At 32.7% G+C, this 18,927-nt stretch overlaps 1 protein-coding gene across 2 annotated transcripts in view; it reads right to left on the reverse strand.

Moving 5' to 3' along the window:
• LOC145260567 (calcineurin-binding protein cabin-1-like) overlaps positions 1 to 18,927 on the reverse strand; it is a 567,854-nt gene that overhangs the window by 512,496 nt on the left and 36,431 nt on the right. For both annotated transcript variants that reach the window (XM_080118824.1, XM_080118826.1), the window contains exons 2-3: positions 14,236 to 14,319; positions 9,959 to 10,072 (exon numbers count right to left, since the gene is read on the reverse strand). In XM_080118824.1, the coding sequence (XP_079974950.1) occupies positions 9,959 to 10,072; positions 14,236 to 14,319 (198 nt within the window). The remainder of the gene's footprint in view (positions 1 to 9,958; positions 10,073 to 14,235; positions 14,320 to 18,927) is intronic.

Below are 18,927 nucleotides of genomic sequence, written 5' to 3' on the forward strand. Positions count from 1 at the left end.
ACACATACATATATATATATATATATATATACACACACATATACATACATACATACATATATGCATACATACATCTTGTTCTTATTTTTACAAAAAAGTTTCGCTATAAGACTATCACTTTTGAAGTAGAAAATGAAGATATGGACAAATTCACACATTTTTTCACAAATAAAATCGACGACGAGTAAAATGTAAACACAGTCCAACCGACATATATTAAAGATGCTTAATCTTTTTTTTTTAATAAAAAGTTTGGTTAAGACTATATATATATATACATATTCATATATACACATACACACATATATATATATATAGTTATATACATACATATTCGTATATACACATACATATATATATACATACATATTCATATATACACATACATATATATATACATATATATATGTATAATATACACAATGGTATTATTTATGCTCCTGATCATTTACCAGCCTATCAGCATATTCAAATCTATAATAGCAGAGTTGCACTTCAAGCTATATATTTTCTTTTTCCTTTGTACCCTCTCCTCTCCCGACAAACTCATGTTATTGCATTTGTCCATTCTCATAAATCTTCTATCACAATATTAGGAAAAAAAATCAATCTATAAAAATGTCTTATTTGTAAACATAAAAAATAGGCTTTATTTATAATTATAGAATTGAAAGTTGCAAATAAGAATTTAATAATTTACTCTCAAAAACAAGATGGCTTCAGTGAGCTTCTCTTTCATTGCAGCCCTTTGGTCTGTCCTGATTAGCCTTAGCGCTGAAAACAAACGTTCAACACTCACTTGTGTTGGAGGAAGTGCTGCTGCCAACATTGCAGATTCTTTCACTATCGCAGGGTACTGCTTTATAGCTTCATGAACATTTAACTTTCTATCTAGTTGTTCTACTTGCTGTAATGCAGCATGAAAGTCTAGCTTGAAACTTGCTAAGGCTTTATTCACTGAAGATAGCGTTTTAGCTGTTTCCTGTAGCTTACGCCGCTTTGACCTTGCTTTATGATCTTCTTGATACAAAAGCTTTTCAAAATCCTCTTCATCGCAGGTTCGCTCTGAGTCTGTGGTTGAAATAGTGTCTGGATCTTCAGTAGATGCCTTTGAATTTAAGCTAAAATCGTCGCAGCAAGATCACAAAGTGCCAATTTCGCTTTATCTTTCTGAGTGTCAGCTAACAACACTATTCATTGGATCTACATATACTCCAAGATTTTCACTACATTAAAAACCGACCTTTGCCATCGTAGGAAATTTTTTTTTTTTCACAGGTTGAAAACTTTCTGTTGTTAATGTTTGCTAAAAAATAAACGCAATAAACTTTGCTGTAGTGTTAACATATGCTGCATTTTAAAAAAGGTGGTTCACGCTGACAATTAAATGGAATAATAAACGTTGAAAAAATTAATAAAAATAAGTAAAATTATGAATGTTAGCTTTGGGTGGGGGGCAAGTAAGTAAGAACAACAGTCATTTGTTAAAGTGTAAAATAATTAACAGTCGAAAAATTGTAAAAAATAACAAAAATCAACAAATACCTGATACCAAATACAGTAAAATTCAAGTATCTTTTATACGTGCTGAAACTGTGTTTAATTTTTTTTATTTCATTTCTTTTAGTTGTCTTTACAACAATTAGCTGATTGCTTGTCGTTTAACCATTGGGGACTTCATTCTTGAAAAATTGTATTAAAAAATCTATGATTATCACTATCTTTACATTTGGGAGTGCAACTCGGACTTCGTGTTAGTGGTAGAATAAGTCATTTGTTTACAACCTTTGAGAAATTAATCCCGTTAAGCGATATATTAAACATATACAGGTTGGTAGATAATTAAATGCTACTGTGTTTGGTACGAGTTCTTTTTTTTTTTTTTGCTGTTATTTTTGCTTTTTACAATTTTCAACTGTTAACTTTTTTACACTTTAACCAAGTGAATAAATACTTCTAAATTAAAGGGGATGCTTGGATCGTATTTTAAACTACAGAGGCTGAACGCCCCCCCCCCCATGTACTTGCCAAAAGCGATTTTATAGCGAGTTTTATGAATGGTTAGGCGAAAAATAAAACAAATAGTCAATAAATTATTGTTACCAAAGGCAATAAATGCTACTTTTCTACCTACATGAATTAGTTTATGTTTTAAAGTGTTTTCAAACGCTTTTCTTTATTTTGTCATTCAAAATTGTGGGTGTGTGAATGCCAAATATCTCCAGATTTTCTAGAAAAAACAAGCTAGCCACTAGATCAAAATTTTCCTTGCTAGATTGCAAACAAAATTTCCAGATCTAGCAGAAAACCGCTAAATTGGCATCTGTTTCATAATATCCCTTTCGCCTAGGTCCGAATCACTACTTGAGTGCATGGCTATCTACCTTGCTTTAATTTGCAAGTTATATAGTGCATAAAACAAGTACTAATTATCTTATATATGTTTATGCCATCATTACACTATTACTCTAGCTAGACTAGTATTTTTCCTAACCTTTTTTATCTTTGGGACCTATTTTATGGAGACAGATTTTAGCTAGGATCTATTTGGCTTTGATATTTGGCATTGTGAGATGCAAAGGGCCAAAATACCAAAGTCCATCTATTCTATGAAAAGATGTATCTGTTGGCAGTCATACCTTGTCTAATTTTACAGGCTGACATTGTTCGATAATACCATTATCTTAGCAGTATCATAAATTATTTCACAATTTAAAGTCATTTCCTCAAATATTGACAATATTAAAGGGAAAAATATATTATGTGGTCACTTTTTTCTGGTAATTTGCAACTCTCCACCCTAGCTCTGTTACTATTCCAACATCGACCTACCCTAACCAGTATATCACTATTTGTCTTTACCAAAGTCACATTACACAATGCACAAGATTTGGCCAAGATTTTTTTTTTTTACTATTATGGTTATGGGTTAATGCATAAATATCTGATACACTTAGGTCTAATTTACAATTGTCTTTATAACATGAGTTTTTAATTAGATTAAGATGCTTCGTAAATTTCTTTACTCTGATTCCTATTTTTCATTGGTTCACTTGTAGGTTTATTATATCCATTAGTAACCCCTGTTTTCAATTTCGTTATTTCAAACCACTAAATTAGATAAATGTATGATTTTCATATTCTGAAGTAGCTTTATCATAATCTAGCATATTTCTATTAACGAAAAATGTGATAAACAACCGAAAATGAAGGAAAAGAAAAATCACTGGGATACACTGTTTCAGCCATAATCAGCTATTTTTGTTTAGATTAGTTAATCATATACAATGTTGTCACATGGTAGCAGCACAAATTGATTTATGCCCATTTTTTTTTGGATAAGATTGTAATTCTGGATCGATCCTGGACTAATCGGACTGCCAAATTCCATTTAGTAACTGGATAACTTTCGAATTACAATCTGATTGTTATCCACAGTGATCTCACTCAAAGACAGAATTTTCATTGATCATGTGTGACATCACAACAAAAGTGAAAAAAGCTGTCCAGACAAGATTTGCAGTGATCCGATAAACCAAAATATTTTGATGAAGTAGAAGCATTGCAGGACAGTACAAAATATGATATATCTCAAAAAATAAGAACAAGACATTATAAAAACTGCTAAATTGTGCAACTGGTAAAACCAAACAGGAAAACCATTTTAAAAATTTTTTTTTTTTTTGGACTTAAGGAGTCGGAGTCAGATAAAAAATTCCGACTCCGACTCATAGTACTTTTAGAAATCCGATTCAGACTCCAGCTAAAACCTCCGACTCCGCAACTCTAGCATAAAGGTGAGGGCCCAGAATCAGTTTAGCATCCTGCTTCACTGTCTCGAGCGAGGTTTTGAGTTGGCCACCACAATGTTCCTCCCAGCCTGGTGGTGCTGCTGTGTCGATGGATAAAATCACCTGAGTTGAAGGGCATGGCTGAAGCAACAAAAGCATTTGGCAAGGAGAGATTTTTGGAGGGAGTGGATCTTGTAGTACGCGGGAATAAACTATTGCCAGCGGTCATGAAGGATGCTGCATAAGCAGTGATGGTCAAATACCTCTAGTTTGTGTAGGTTACTTGCTTGCATGGGCCAAGTCTCACAACCATAAAGTAGAATATTACGGATGAGAGTTTGGTAGATCCTGACTTTAGTTTTCAGCCTTATTTCTTTTTGAGACCAGAGGCACGATCGAAGTTAACAGAAAGTGTACGAGTATTGCTGATGCAGTTAAGGATGTCTTCCTCCTCTTGGCCTGTTGCAGTGATGATGGAGTCAAAATATTTGAACTGATCAACCTCTGCAAGGGTTTCCATGTTGAGGAAAACCGTTTTTTTTATTTGGAAGAAAATCTGCCATCAGTAACTTTGTCTTATTTATCTTCATACCAATCTTTAAAATGTCAATGGCTAATTTAGTAATATCATCAGCAGAGTTAAGATCTGATATTTGTAAATCACAACTGTTACACGATAAAAGTTAGCCAGAGCATTCAATGTAATCCAGTTGACGGTTTAATTGAAGCGCATACACGCTGAATTTAATGTCAATGGAAAAATAGTAGGCTTTGATTGGATTGAGCAATTTTGGGAGCATGTCACTAGCATGTATGACCTTCCAAAAGGCTTCACAGTCAACAAAGTCAATGAAGCAGACGATAGTCTTTTGCCAATAGCTCCAGCAATGCTCAAGTATTCTTCGGAGAGTGAAAAACTGGTCAGTACATCCTCGGCCTGAGTGAAATCCACACTGGTTTGATCTAGCTTGTGTTTGTTTGTTTTTGAAACCGCTACAACAAAATGGTAGCAAAAATATTTGCACTGATATCAATAAGATTGATAACTCCAGCCTTGATGGATTTTTGCAGTTTCCCCAGACATGAGTAAAAATTTGGTGAAGGCTTGGGACTAATACGTCAGAATGTTTAAAGATTTCAAATGAAAGACTGTCTTCTCTGGTTCCCTTATTGTTTTTCAGTTTTTTGATGGTGTCCAGGATTTTATTGTGTGTGTGTATGTGGAGTGGCACCGTCATAAATTGCAGAAAGAACAGTTGGAATCTGAGGGATTTGACTGGAATGTTTAAGCAACAAAACAAAGTGATCACTCCAATGTTGGAGATGCTCATCAAGATTTTTGATAAGCTCGCCTTGTTGATTGAAGATTACTTTGTTGTAGACTCCAAATGGTCAATGGTTCAGCATAAGCTGAAAACAAACAAATGAAGACTAGGTTGGCATCCAGCACTCATCTCCATAGAGTATCACACTTTTAACACAGCTGCTAAATTTATTCTGGTAGTAAGAAGAAGAGATAGTGATGTTAGAACAATCGATTTTATATCTGTTCGTGAAAAAACAAGGCGTTCACCACTTTAAGAGAGTCACCCAACGTCACCTTAATGCAAGAACAGCAGTCCAGTAGGCATGCCTACTCCAGACACCTTTATCACTTATAGTTGCCAGTTTTATGGACTTCTCGTGGATCTATGCACATAAACTTCTTTCCTGCATACTAACTACAGACTGCAATGGAATCGAAAACGACAACTATTTTTTCTACACATGTAAAAACTAAAAACAGTAAACTATTCGATATAGAATTAAGAATTTAATTTTTAAATTTATTTCTATCTTTACAGTAAAATTTTTAATTTATTTCCAGTAAAAATAAAAGGTCACAAAAATAAAATAAAATTATATGAAAATACAAAAAAAAAGATTGCATTTTGTTTTATTTCTAGACATATTTGAACTTTTGACCCATAAAACAATTAAACATAATCTACATTAAAACTACAATAAAATAACACAAATCCAAGAAAAAACTTAAAAATAAAAATGATATTTTTATTGACAAACAATTGCTCAATTATCCAGGCAATTGCAATTTATGATGTTGAATGTTGACCAGACACTACAGAACTAGAAAAACACCTCAGTGCATGGAGACAAAAATGCTGTGTTAGATATCAAGCATTATCCTACTTGACCCCATCATCAATGACAGCATTTGTCAGACATGGAGTCAAACCAATCGCTGACAAACTCTGCAAGTCTTGACTGAAATAATATAAATAGTATAGCCAACAACAGCGTTGTCAAAGTTGAGTATAAGATGACAGTTGAAGGTTGGCAGTGAAAACAGTGTTGGATTGACAAGCTTCACCAGGAATTGAAAATTACTGATGTGCATTCAAGACAAGAAAAGAAAATATAACATCTGCAAATTCTACGATATAATGTGGAACTATGCAAAGAAGATTTTTATTGACAAATGAAAATGAAAAATAATTGAAGAGAAGTAATACATGCATTTATTAATCAGCTTTGAAAACATTCTAGAAAACTGATATTTATCTTTCAGGAAACTTTGAACATATCAAAAAAAAGTTTGATTTTATTTCTTTTTAGCCACTGAGGAAATTTCTAAATTTTTTTTTAAAAAGAATTATTTTCATATGTAATTATAATAATTTTCTTTTGCCCCAGATTAATTATCTTCGAAATATAATTAAATTTTAACTGATCAAAATAAATTGAAGTATTAAATATTTGTTTTATGCAGTGGAAAATCTTCAGTTTAAAAACAAAATAAAAAGATCATTAAAAACTTATAAAACGTAAAAAAAATTGTATTGAAAATATTTGAATATGTCCTACTGACTACATTGACATGTAAATCATTTTGTCTTTCGATTAAAAACATACATCACTATTAACTGTATTAAACAAAACAAATCAATGTTTAATTTTTGTTGTTACTGCATCTATATGACTTTGATTTCAATAATTTATTGCATTGCAAGTCAATTAAGTTTAACTGATATTCTTCTGCCGCTTGCTTCAAAACTTGTTTCTTAAGTTGTATGTTGATACTACTTAAGAAACAAGTTTTGAAGCAAGTGGCAGAAGAATATCAGTTAAACTTCAGTATTTTTCTATATTATCAGAAATCACCAGGTAAGAAACTTGCTTCTCCAAAATGTAATCAAACTCAGACTTCTTGCATTAATAAAAAAAGAAACTAGAGTTCTATGTGCAATAACAGCTAGCGTGATCTTGATAACACACTACAAGGATGGACTTTTTACTTTTACTTAGAAGAAAAAAAAAGATAACCAACAAAACTTAAGAACTTTCTCTGAAAATTAGGGAGGAAAAAAAAAGAAAATTCTTTCATTTGCATTTAAAAGCATGTTCTAAAACAGCTAATCTGTTTATTCTATATTTCTCATTATGTTGCTCTTGTGAATTAGGAGATTTAAAAATTGGGAAGTTTTGATTTCAACAGTTGAAGTTCTATTCCAAAAGTAGTAATTTGACGAACAATCTCAAATCAAAGATTACACTTTTTAAAAGTTGTCTAGATTTCTACAACTGATTAAAGGTATTTTTACACTGCTGAATCAGGAAAGGACATCCGTTTTTGTCCATCAGATCAGGATTTTGTGTTAAGTTGATTTGAAAAAAATAAATAAATCAGATCTTGTGACAAAATTGATTACATTTTTGTGATGTTACCATGTTTTTGTTAACACATATCAGCCTATGTTTTTAAGAGAAAAAAATGTGTTGCCAACAACATATATTGATTGATAGAAACATGGATTACGGTAAACTGAATGGCGAGCATTAATAAAGGTAATACACATAAATTTCATATTGATTTACCATTGTTCAAAATTCAGGGCTCGAACCTCCGTTTTCCAACTTCAGGGCTTGAACTTCCTTGGACTCTTTGAATACTCAGAGGCAGAGAGGTCTCTCTTCAGATTCCAACAATAGTCAGCCATCATGACTGCATCCCAGTGATTCTGCTACTTGGTTTCTAATTCTTTCAGGCTTTGATGGAATCTCTCCTTTTGTTCATTACTCATTAAACGCAGGTTGTCAGGAAATCAAGTCATACATGAAACATAATGCATCTTGATGCTTATGTTTCAGTCCAGCGTCAACAAGTTCTGCAGAGTTTCTGGCTTTATTGCTGCCAAGTTCTTCACTACAAGAATAAAGGCCTTCCACGCTTTCAGTTCCATTTATGGAGTTTTTGAACTCTGGATCTTTGACGAGATGCCAGCTTTCAACTTCTCCGTGATCAATCCTGGAAAAACCTGGCACAAGTGAAGCAGTCACCATCCTTGTCCAGAGCCTTGGTGAACTGATTGATTAAGCTAAGCTGTGCAATGATGGGAGAGTATTCTGTTTCAGTCCACCAAAGTGTCGTTGATGATGTTCCTTTCTTTGCAAGGCACCAATTCTTCCCACACAGGCCAGTCCTTCTTTGTGTTTGCTAAGCACCAATTTTTTTGAAGATTTTGAGATTTTATAACTTCAAACTGATCCCTTTTCAACTAATCACCCAGAACTATTGGACTTGAATACTTCTTGTCATTAAAATAATAATTTCCAATTAAAATCATTCAACATGGCATTTTATCCCTACCAACTTCTTCTAAAATGCACCCTATATGTGCATATGTGAAAAAAAAACGTTAAAAAAAATGACATGTGGCCATAGCTCAAAAACTTGACCTGATTGAATAAAACTAATGTTATTTTTGGATTCAGCAGATCAGATTTATCCTAAATCAACCAAAAAAAAATGCAGACAACAAATTTGTTGTTGACCAGTGTTCTTTCCTCAAAGCCCAGGATTCAGACCACTCGTAAAAAAAGCTCAACTGACAAAATATGAAAGTAAGTCTTTAATATCAAAATACATAGGAATCTTTTATCTCAGTTCATCCCAACATTTTTTTACTGTTAAGTTATTGAATATTTAAAAAGTAATACGGTGAGCATACTCGAATTTGTTTACAAACTGTTTGTGATTTAGTCACTTTGAAAGTTTCAAATTTACTGTTTTCACAATCCTTGCAAAAATTAAGTATACAATGCTGCATCTTGATTGATAATGCATTGAAACTTAATTACTTTCTCATCAATACTTAATGTTCAGTTAAAAATGTTGTATTTTCTTCTCTCAATCCAGTGTGAGTTCAGATCACAAGAATATTACTGCATCCATAAATGATCAAAGTAATTTGTGTAATGTAATTTTCATCTGGTCATGGCATTTATCTCCATTTTCTAATTATAAATCAAATATAATATATTTGTCCAGTGCAAATGCCTCCCTCCCAAATTATTGTGTTTCTTTTCTTCAAAATCAAATATACTGATCAAAGTACAGATTAGGTAATTTCAGAATAAATAAGGTTGAAAGAGAGGGGGTATCTACTTTAAAGTTATTTTTTTCTCTCTCTTTCTCTCTCTATATATAAGAGTGACCTTGTCTCTGTGTGCGGAATGATTCCTAAACTAAATTACTCTGTCGATTGTGAGTTTACAAACTGGAAACTTGACGTGTGAGGTATTCGGACATGTGGAACACAATTTGGTTTTTAGCTGGGAAAGTAGTTGCTAAGGGGATCAAAATCGAAAATTTGGAACTCGGCAAATGTGGTTTGACATATGTATAATCTATGCATGCTCAAATATACATCAATACATTTTACAGCATTAAGTTTTGATAGGTTGATAGGTGTAATTAGATCAGATGGTAGCGAATACTGCTAGAGAGTTAAATGTTTTGGTTTTGATTCTAGCTGATGGCATCAAAGTCATTTTTTTTAATTTTTGAAATCACTGCTATATTATATAATAATCAATAGAGAATTGGCTCTCTAATAATCAATCAAATATCTGTATAAATGAAAATATATTTAAGCATATTTTATGACTGGGCATACACTGAGCGGCCTGCTAGCGAATAAAACAAGTTGTTCAGAATAACATAAATCCCATTATATTGTTGCGGACCTTTTGATAAAGATGAAATATACTTATAGAGATAACAGAATATTGTTGTGAGAATATACATATATTTTTACACATTATTAAAAACTTAGGAGTTTATAAACAAACAACTCTTTCACACAGAAAAAAAAAAAAAAACGAACCTCTTGTAAGAAATCATGATCTAACAACTCCTCAAATAATTCCTCTGCTTCATCCACATCACCTTCAATCTGAAGACTAAGGGCATTGTTGTAGATCGAATGAGCTTCAGCCTCCTACAAAAAACAAAATGTAAAATTCTAAACAGACCAATATTTAAGTGTTAATATCCAAAGAGAATATTTATATACAAACCTTCCAAAAGTTACTGAGGGTTTTACACATATTTTCATTTGCGATGGTTTTTATTAAAAATTCAAATTCTTTTTTTCATGTATCTTTCAGAACGGAACTTCCAACATTTACACATGGAAAAATTAAAAATTGAATAAATTAGGATTGATTATTTATATTATTTAAATTCTTCAGTTCTTATCTTGAGTGTTATTTTCACAATGTTTTGGTTGACGTAACCTCCGATCTTAAACTGTATCTTGTCAAACTCTGGAAAGATGCCCAAGTTCAACAAGATATACCTGAAAAAAGTTGAAGGTTACATCAACTAAAATGTCAAAATAACAATTAAGATGAGATCATTAGTCTGAAGAATCCAAAATAATATGAATAAATCAGGTCACTTCTTTATACATACACATACATATATATTTTCCCAAAATCTCTGACCTTGATGGAAAGGAGACTAAAATTTGCTGCTATGGTTTCAAATGATCTAAAATAACAGCAAGGATGGACTCAATTTCAAATATTTCTCATATGTTATATCTCCCCGAGGATATATAACATGGAAATGGGGTGCAATATCTCCAGTATCAAATAATTCTTATACACTGTGAAATTTATTTTATGTAAGAAAACCAAAGAGGGAAGATATAACATATGAGAAATATTTGGAATCAAGTCTCCCCTTGCTATTATTTCAGATCATTTGAAACCATAGCAAGTTTTAGTCTCCCCTCCATCAAGGCTAGAAGTTTTGAGGAAATATCAGATATTTTGTAATTCATATGTAAAACTAGGAAAACAAATGACTATGATTGAAACATTTTATGGCTGTAAAAAAGAGCCAAAAATAAGCTTTGAATAATCAATGATCCTCTTAATGTGAAACCTTAAGGGTAAATATCACATAGCCCACTACACAATTCAGGTCATTAGCTTTCCAACAAGCCTTTATTTATTAAATTCTGATCAATAATCACTGAGATTTGGAACTTATAAAATTGCCAAAAAAAAAAAAAAAGGTGGCGGTTTATATCTATACTGGTAGCCAAATTGAATATCTTTGGTTCTTTTGGGTGAGACTATATGAAAATTTGCAGGCTTTTGGAAGATTATAATACTATTCTATGGTTAAATTTATGACAATTGGTAAAAAAGAATCTAAATTTTCAAACCAATAAAATATGCCCAAATTTGCCTACATTTGTATATATAGTGCCCTGCAAGCCAGCATCAGTTTTGCTGTTTCGGTTGTCTCCCATGTGGCCTTGCCAGGCCACTAATATACGTATGTGTGTTTAATGGTAAAAAATTTGAAAACATTTAATTTTTGTATTGTATTGACTGAAACACTTAAAAGGAAATAATGTGTTGGAGAGTTTTTAGAAGTTGACTTCTAAACTAATCTATGTTAGGCTAGGTCTTCATTTATCCCTCTTTCTCAAGTTCATCCTTATTTCCTTCCATGTTTTTCTGGAACCTGTGAACTCAACTGTTCTACATCTAATTCAAGAACTCACATTCTTTTAAGGTGTCTATACCATTGAAGTCTCCATTCTGCACACATCTCCCTATATTGTCCACATTTAATCTTCCTCTTAAGTTATCAGATCCACTGTCTTTAAAACTCACCGTACAAATCCATTGTATCATTATCATATTATTTGCTCCATGCAACATATGTCCTCAACTCAAGCTGGTGAGTTTTTACTTTCATACATCATTACACTGCATACACATGCTTGATAGACTCCTCTTCGTCAACAGTCATAATGCTCCACCGGTTTGGGAAAGCAGAAATTCCCTGAATTTACTCCATCTATTCCTAATACTGGCAATCAAACTTGCTCGTGCACTTTCTGAAAGTTGAAAAAACTTTCAATTTAGAAAACAATGCTTGTCTTAAATTAAAAATCCAATGTAAATTTAAATTTTCAAGATGAAAAAAAAATGCACTGCTTCATTTATTTATGCATTCAGCCTTTTGGTTAGGATCAAAACACTTTTCTGTCTCCTGACTAAAGAAATCCTTCTAGATAGAGGCAATTTCAACTTTTGTACTGATTCAGAGTGCATCTCTTTGGGTGGCTAGATTTTCCTACATTAAAACCTGACCATGTGTTTAATTTTACCCTCGTGGGGAGGCAAGTAAATAGGGACTGTAGACATACTTACACACGAGACCCACATGCCGTCTATGTCGCAAGGAACATAAGACAAGTAATAACTCGACTATTTTCTTGTAACAAAAACATTTCTTCATTCGCCTTCCAGTCTCTCCTTTTTATAGTCTTTTTCCTTACCATGGTATCATTTCGCACATGGCTTAGTATTTGCATATAGCCGCCATATTCTGTTACACACCTTCATACGCTGAAAAAAATTCTTGACCAATAAGGTAAATAAAGAATAAGAACAGAAAAAAACTCGAAAATCCACACAAAAACATGAATACATATAAAATGACGCAATTCATAGTCCATTCAATCCTTTCACTTTATTTTTTCTACCCACCCCCAACCCCGTTGGAAATTATTTTCTTGTTTTGTTTTCATTTGTAAAAAAAAAAAAAAAAAACAATGCCAAAATATTTCACCTTTGTTGTTCAAAATTAAAGTTTTAATTGTTAACAATATGTTACAAAGCCACGCAAATCAAGACAAGATTAAATCCACATGCCATTGGATAATCTTCGATGTTTGCTGGTATTGTGTCTTTAAATTTACCAAACTAAAACAGGATATTTATATTTTTATTTTAGCAATAAAGTCAGTTTATTACTCATAGATAATCTCGATGACAGATATGCTATGCAGTTCACTGTATACACAGATTTGTTGTTTTTTTATTTTCTGTCGTGCAAGTTTTTTTTTTTTCTTATGCATTCTTTTCTCATTTTCTTCTGCAACCTTCAAATTTCCTTTATCTATCATAACGATTAGATTAATATTTCTCTCTTTGTGCTCAATAGATTTCCATGCCGACTGCCCAAATAGTTTTTTTTTAAACTTCCCCTCTGAAATTATTTGACTAAACTAGTTAGCATAACCTCTTGTCTAATCCTATGACTTATGTCTCTTAGCTCCATATAGTGAAATTATTTGAGACAACACTAGCTTTCGTTTTTTTAATATACAGCATAATCACGTTGATACACTAGTTCTTGCCAGATCACTGAAGTTAAGCAATGTTGAGCCTGGCTAGTATCAGATGGGTGAACATTTCGGAATTCTAGGTGATGTATGTGCTCTCCGCTCATCTCAGCATTGTTTTCAGTCATCCTATACCTCAACTTGCCACTGGTATGCAACAATGTTGACTCAGGAGAGGCGTGGTTGGAGACTGCGCAACTCTTGCCACACAAATTTCACGCGTAGACACCTTTACAGTGAGTATCCATAGTCTGTCAAGACTGGAGGAAGCCACAGCTTTTGTTTTAACCTATGACCCATTTTTGGCTTTTCACTGTTCAGTCACTTTTGATGAGATTACTCGAGACAATTACTGCTCCATTTTGGCGAGATTATATAAGACAATTATAGTTGACACCTGACTAAAACGGCCAGAGGCATTATCCATGCACCCCCTTAACTGGGTATCAACATATTCCACAACGATTATTGCAATTTCTTCTTTTTGTCACAATATAGTTTGACCTTATTTTTTATCTTTGGCAGCCCTTCTAACATGAGCAGTCTTTATTCATTTATTACTTCTAATTTCCGCTATATTTTTTTTGATTTACAAGATTGGGATTTTAATTTCAGATATTGAAGCATAAGATGCACATACAATTGGCCTATATGTTCTGCCGTATGTTTAAGAATTAATTTTAATTTCAGATATTGAAGCATAAGATGCACATACAATTGGCCTATATGTTCTGCCGTATGTTTAAGAATTAATTTTAATTTCAGATATTGAAGCATAAGATGCACATACAATTGGCCTATATGTTCTGCCGTTTAAGAACAAGTTTATCAAAGAAAAAGTAAAATAAATTAAATGGATCACATTGAATAAAAGAAAATGTTATTGGGAATAAACCCATGTTAGGTCAAACCTCACAACAAATCCTACTGATAATCTACCAACTTACCAAAGCTTCTTTTGTGGCAGAGTTCTTCTCTGAAGCATCATCACTTCCAATGGAATCATCATCATTTAAAGCACAAATTCGAATCTGAAAAACAATGAAAACAATACAAAAGATAAATCAAAAATTCATATTCTAATTGATTTGTTGAATCAAACATATCTAAACTTAAAAATATAGTTATTATTAGTGTTGGGACGATTCCTAATTTTTATACGATTCCGATTCCGATTCCAGGAAAATATTGATTAACGATTCCGATACCAAGTACGATTCCGATTCCTAGGGAATTATTATTTTGAAATATACCAGGTAGTTTTATACTTATGGTCGGTAGTTCCCAAATATGTTCCCTAACTTTGGAAGAGATATTTTATGTCTACACCAGTACACCGTCGTGTTTTGGTTTAAATAAAATTATTATATAATAAACTAAACGGAAAACTTAGCAAAATTTATTTTAGAGAAAATTTATTTTACTTAATTGGAATACAGAAAAAAAACTCAAAGAAAATAGAATTTATCCTTCAGAAAAAAAACAAATAAAATAGAATTTATATAACAGAACAAAAACAAGAAAATTAGAGAATAAATACACACGATTCATTATTTTGGTCCTCATAATTAACAGATTTAATGAATTAAATAAAAAAAATATAGCGGAAGAGAAAGAAAATATATACTAATTAAATATAAAAAAGATAAATATTTAATTTAATAATTTATAAGTGAACGTGCGTAATGAAAAAAAAAAAACAATATACCATATGACATGGCGCCGTAGATACAAAATAACCTTTTCAAAGTTAACGACCATATATGAGAAATACCATTAATCGAAAGTTTTTGTGTTTTATACCAAAAAGGTAGGTATAGCGAAAAGTTACAATTAAAGGAATTTCAAAAACGATTTTTTGTTTGGCTATTGATAGTTGTATTTGTGACGGCAGTTCTTCAGACCTCCATAATTCACAAGGAGTAGCTAACACCTATTATTTTTTCTTACTTTTTCATTGCTTTTACACGTTGTTTCTAACGTGAAGAATAAGTTTAGCCAAACTAATTTTGAAATAGGGTATATCAAAGGAACACATATAAAAATGATACCACTATAAAAAACAAATGAAATACTAGATAAAATTGAGCAAACATAATTACCAAAATTACAGAAAACGATAAAAAAAAAATGGTGAAGTTTGTTGAGTGAAATGAATTATTGAAAGAAAATTAATTGAACTAACAGAAATGTTAAATAAAAAAAATGTCACATTTCAATATTTTTTTAATAATTAAATTCTCAGGGCTGTCGAAATTAAAAATTAAGTGATTTTTTTTTATTAGACTTCTTTCGAAGCTTGTTACCTTGAAAAATACATTTAAAACCCTGTTTTTTTTAAAATAAATTGAAAAATAAACGCAATTAAAAAAATTTAATTGATAATTGAAACTTTAAAAACATATTAAACATTGAAAAATTACTTATCTCACAAATTAACGTCCAATAATGTAGATCCAGTCTTCATACAAGAATTCGGTTATAATAAATATATCTTTCCCAAACTTAAAAATTAAATCTTTTTTTTTTTTTTTTTTGAGAGAGAGAGAGAGTGCTTTAAAATCGCCGGGGAGTGCCGCCTAAAATTTTAAAGAAGTAAATTTTAGGAGTTTAGTGCCTTTCAAAGACGGTTATCATAATTTATTATCATTTAATTTCCTTTTTTTCCTCCCCCCCACACCTTTCCACGTGGTTCAGTAGTTAACCAGTGCTCCTGTTGCTGTCAGTCAGCTATCTTTACCTAAGTTTTAATTTCTAGTTAAAAGAATTTTTCATGAATAGAATCAGCATTTTTAAAAATTATTTTTTTAGTTGTATATATTGTATTTACTCTTTGAAGTTAAGGAGGGTTAAAAAAATTGGTGACACCTAGATGGTGACGTAGGCAAAAAAAAAAAAAAAAAAAAAAGACACTGCGATTTCGACCCTCACTAATAAAACTGCTCGGAGTGACTAGTTGGTAATTTTTTGTTCTTTTCTTTTTTATTTTGCTCCTCCAATTTATTTGGATGCATCATAGTTAAATGTTTTAACATGTTGGTTGTGGTCATGTAAGATGGTTTTATTCCTCGCGATATTTTAATTTGACAGACTTTGCAAATGGCTTTCAACTCATCATCTTCATCAACTTCAAAAAGTTTCCATGGAAGACTTTTTTTGGACTTTGGCGTTGTGCGTTCTATCCCAACCATTATCAATGGACCAGAGGTCATCTAGTCAGCGTCAGACAGGGCCAAACTATTTGCAAAGAACTTTGCAGCTAATTCTACCCTATGCGACGAAGGCCATCAACTCCCCATATTTCCTCCTACAACACAGAACAAGCTAGGTAACATACAAATATCCGTGCATGAGGTCGCCAAGCTAATCAAGAACCTAGATTCTAGTAAGGCAACTGGCCCTGATGGCATCCCAATTATAGTGTTAAAAAAGCTTCAACCAGAACTTGCTCCCATACTTACGAAACTATTTAAGCGCTGCCTTAAGGAGAAGTGCTTTCCGACCCCCTAGAAGACCTCATCAGTTTGCCCTGTGTTTAAGAATTCAGGTGATAAGTCCTCTCCCTCTCAGTACAGACCAATAAGTCTCCTGTGTGTTATGAGTAAGTTGCTGGAATCCATATTAAATAGAGAAATAGTCAACCACCTCAGCAAGAATAACCTTCTTAGTGACACACAATATGGTTTCCGCTCTGTAAGATCTACCGCAGATGTGCTGACGGTTATATCCCACAGGATTAGTGAATCTCTTGATAAAGGCTTCCTTTCTAGGGCAATTGCTCTTGACATATCAAAGGCCTTCGACAAGGTATGGCATAAGGGTCTACTTCACAAGATTTCCAGCTACGGTATAACTGGAAATGTTTTCTCTATCATTAAATCATTTCTCTCCGATAGGCTCATAAGAGTAGTGGTAGATGGACAAAAATCGGAGGCCTGCAATATAAATGCTGGAGTCCCTCAGGGGTCAATCCTGGGCCCAACTCTCTTCCTGATCTACATCAATGACCTCCCTAAACACATACTTAAATCATTCGTTGACATCTATGCTGATGACACGACCATCTACGGCAACACATCAAAGGCTGTAAATGACAAAGTTCTCTCGGATTCTCTCTCTTCTGATCTCGAGCGCGTGGTTCAGTGGGGGAAGATGTGGCTGGTTACCTTTAATGCATCCAAAACCAAACTCCTATCCTTACATCATCAATGCTCTGATCCTCAGCTGGCATCAATTGTGATGGATGGCTCTCGTCTGGGTGAGGCCCCGTGTTTTGACAAGCTTCTGGGTTTGACCTTTACTCCTGATCTGAAATGGAACACGTACATCAAGTCTGCAGAAGATATCTCACTACTGATGCAATTCTCTATCTATATAAAAGCCAAGTATGTCCAAGGATGGAATACTGTTGCCATATCTGGGCAGGAGCTGCCAAAAACAGCCTATCATGCCTTGACAGAGTACAAAATAGACTTCGTGGTTTAGTGGGGGATGCTCTTTTCTCTACCCTGCAACCTCTCTCCCACAGAAGAGACGTTGCGAGCCTATCCTTGTTTGATCATTATTTTCATGGCAGGTGCTCGTCTGAACTCCAATCCCTGGTCCCCCCTCGCCAATCTTTCACGAAAAACACCCGTCTAGCTGAATCCACTGTGAAAAATTTCCCCCACTCTATATCTGTGCCTAAATCAAAATGCGGATTCCATGAACAAAGCTTCTTTCTTAGAACTGCACACCTGTGGAACTCTGTTCCGTCTTCCTGCTTCCCTCCGGACTACAACTTGGATGTCTTCAAGTCCAATGTTAACAAATACCTAATGAACCGCCCCCCCCCCTAATTAAACACTTCATCAAATCTCCACACTAACGCAATGTACTTGCAATAACCCTTATCCCTGAGTGGCTTCCGGGCCTTGATAAGTGGTGATCACTGTGTAAAAAAAAAAAAAAAAATCCGCTAAAAAAGACAAAAAGAAAAAAAATATAAAGGGATGGGGCGGTAAATTGTACCAACCGGTAGTTAACAAAAAAAACTTATAGAATTTAATTTTTGAAACCAATGTATAAAAGTTTACATAATGAAATGCAAATATGCATTTTCTTTTGAATTTTTTTTTTTTGGTTGACTGTGTTCAATTCACACATGGTTGATGCGGTTCAATATTGCTAAACTATAAGTCTTAAGCAAAATTCTATTCATAAATACTTTTTAAAATGAAATTATTTAATTAATCGTAAATATTATTTAGACATAAAAATTAATTGATTACAAAACCTTTTAAAAATATATATATTAATTTCTTTTTCGTTCAGCAAAAAACTGCGCAAAACACTTTTAATTTTCAATTTAAAATTCTAGAAAAAAGATTATATTATTCTGCTTTTAATATAATCAAATTCAGGGTTTTATCTTTCTGGAGAAAAAAATTTAAAAAATGGATTTTATTTCAATGAAATTAAAAAAAAAAAACTTGACTGAATTGAATTAATTACCCTTGAATTAACGAAGGGGTTATTTAATAACTTTAGGTTTGGAAGAGATAGGTATGGGGTCGATTTTTTGGAAACATCAAAAGAAGCCGACAACTGTCAAAACTTTGCGAAATAATACGTGATCAATTTCATTTTAGAGATATTTC

This window comes from Euprymna scolopes, chromosome 36 (genome assembly GCF_053919585.1).
Source record: "Euprymna scolopes isolate OS-2025 chromosome 36, ASM5391958v1, whole genome shotgun sequence".
Taxonomy (NCBI): domain Eukaryota; kingdom Metazoa; phylum Mollusca; class Cephalopoda; order Sepiida; family Sepiolidae; genus Euprymna; species Euprymna scolopes.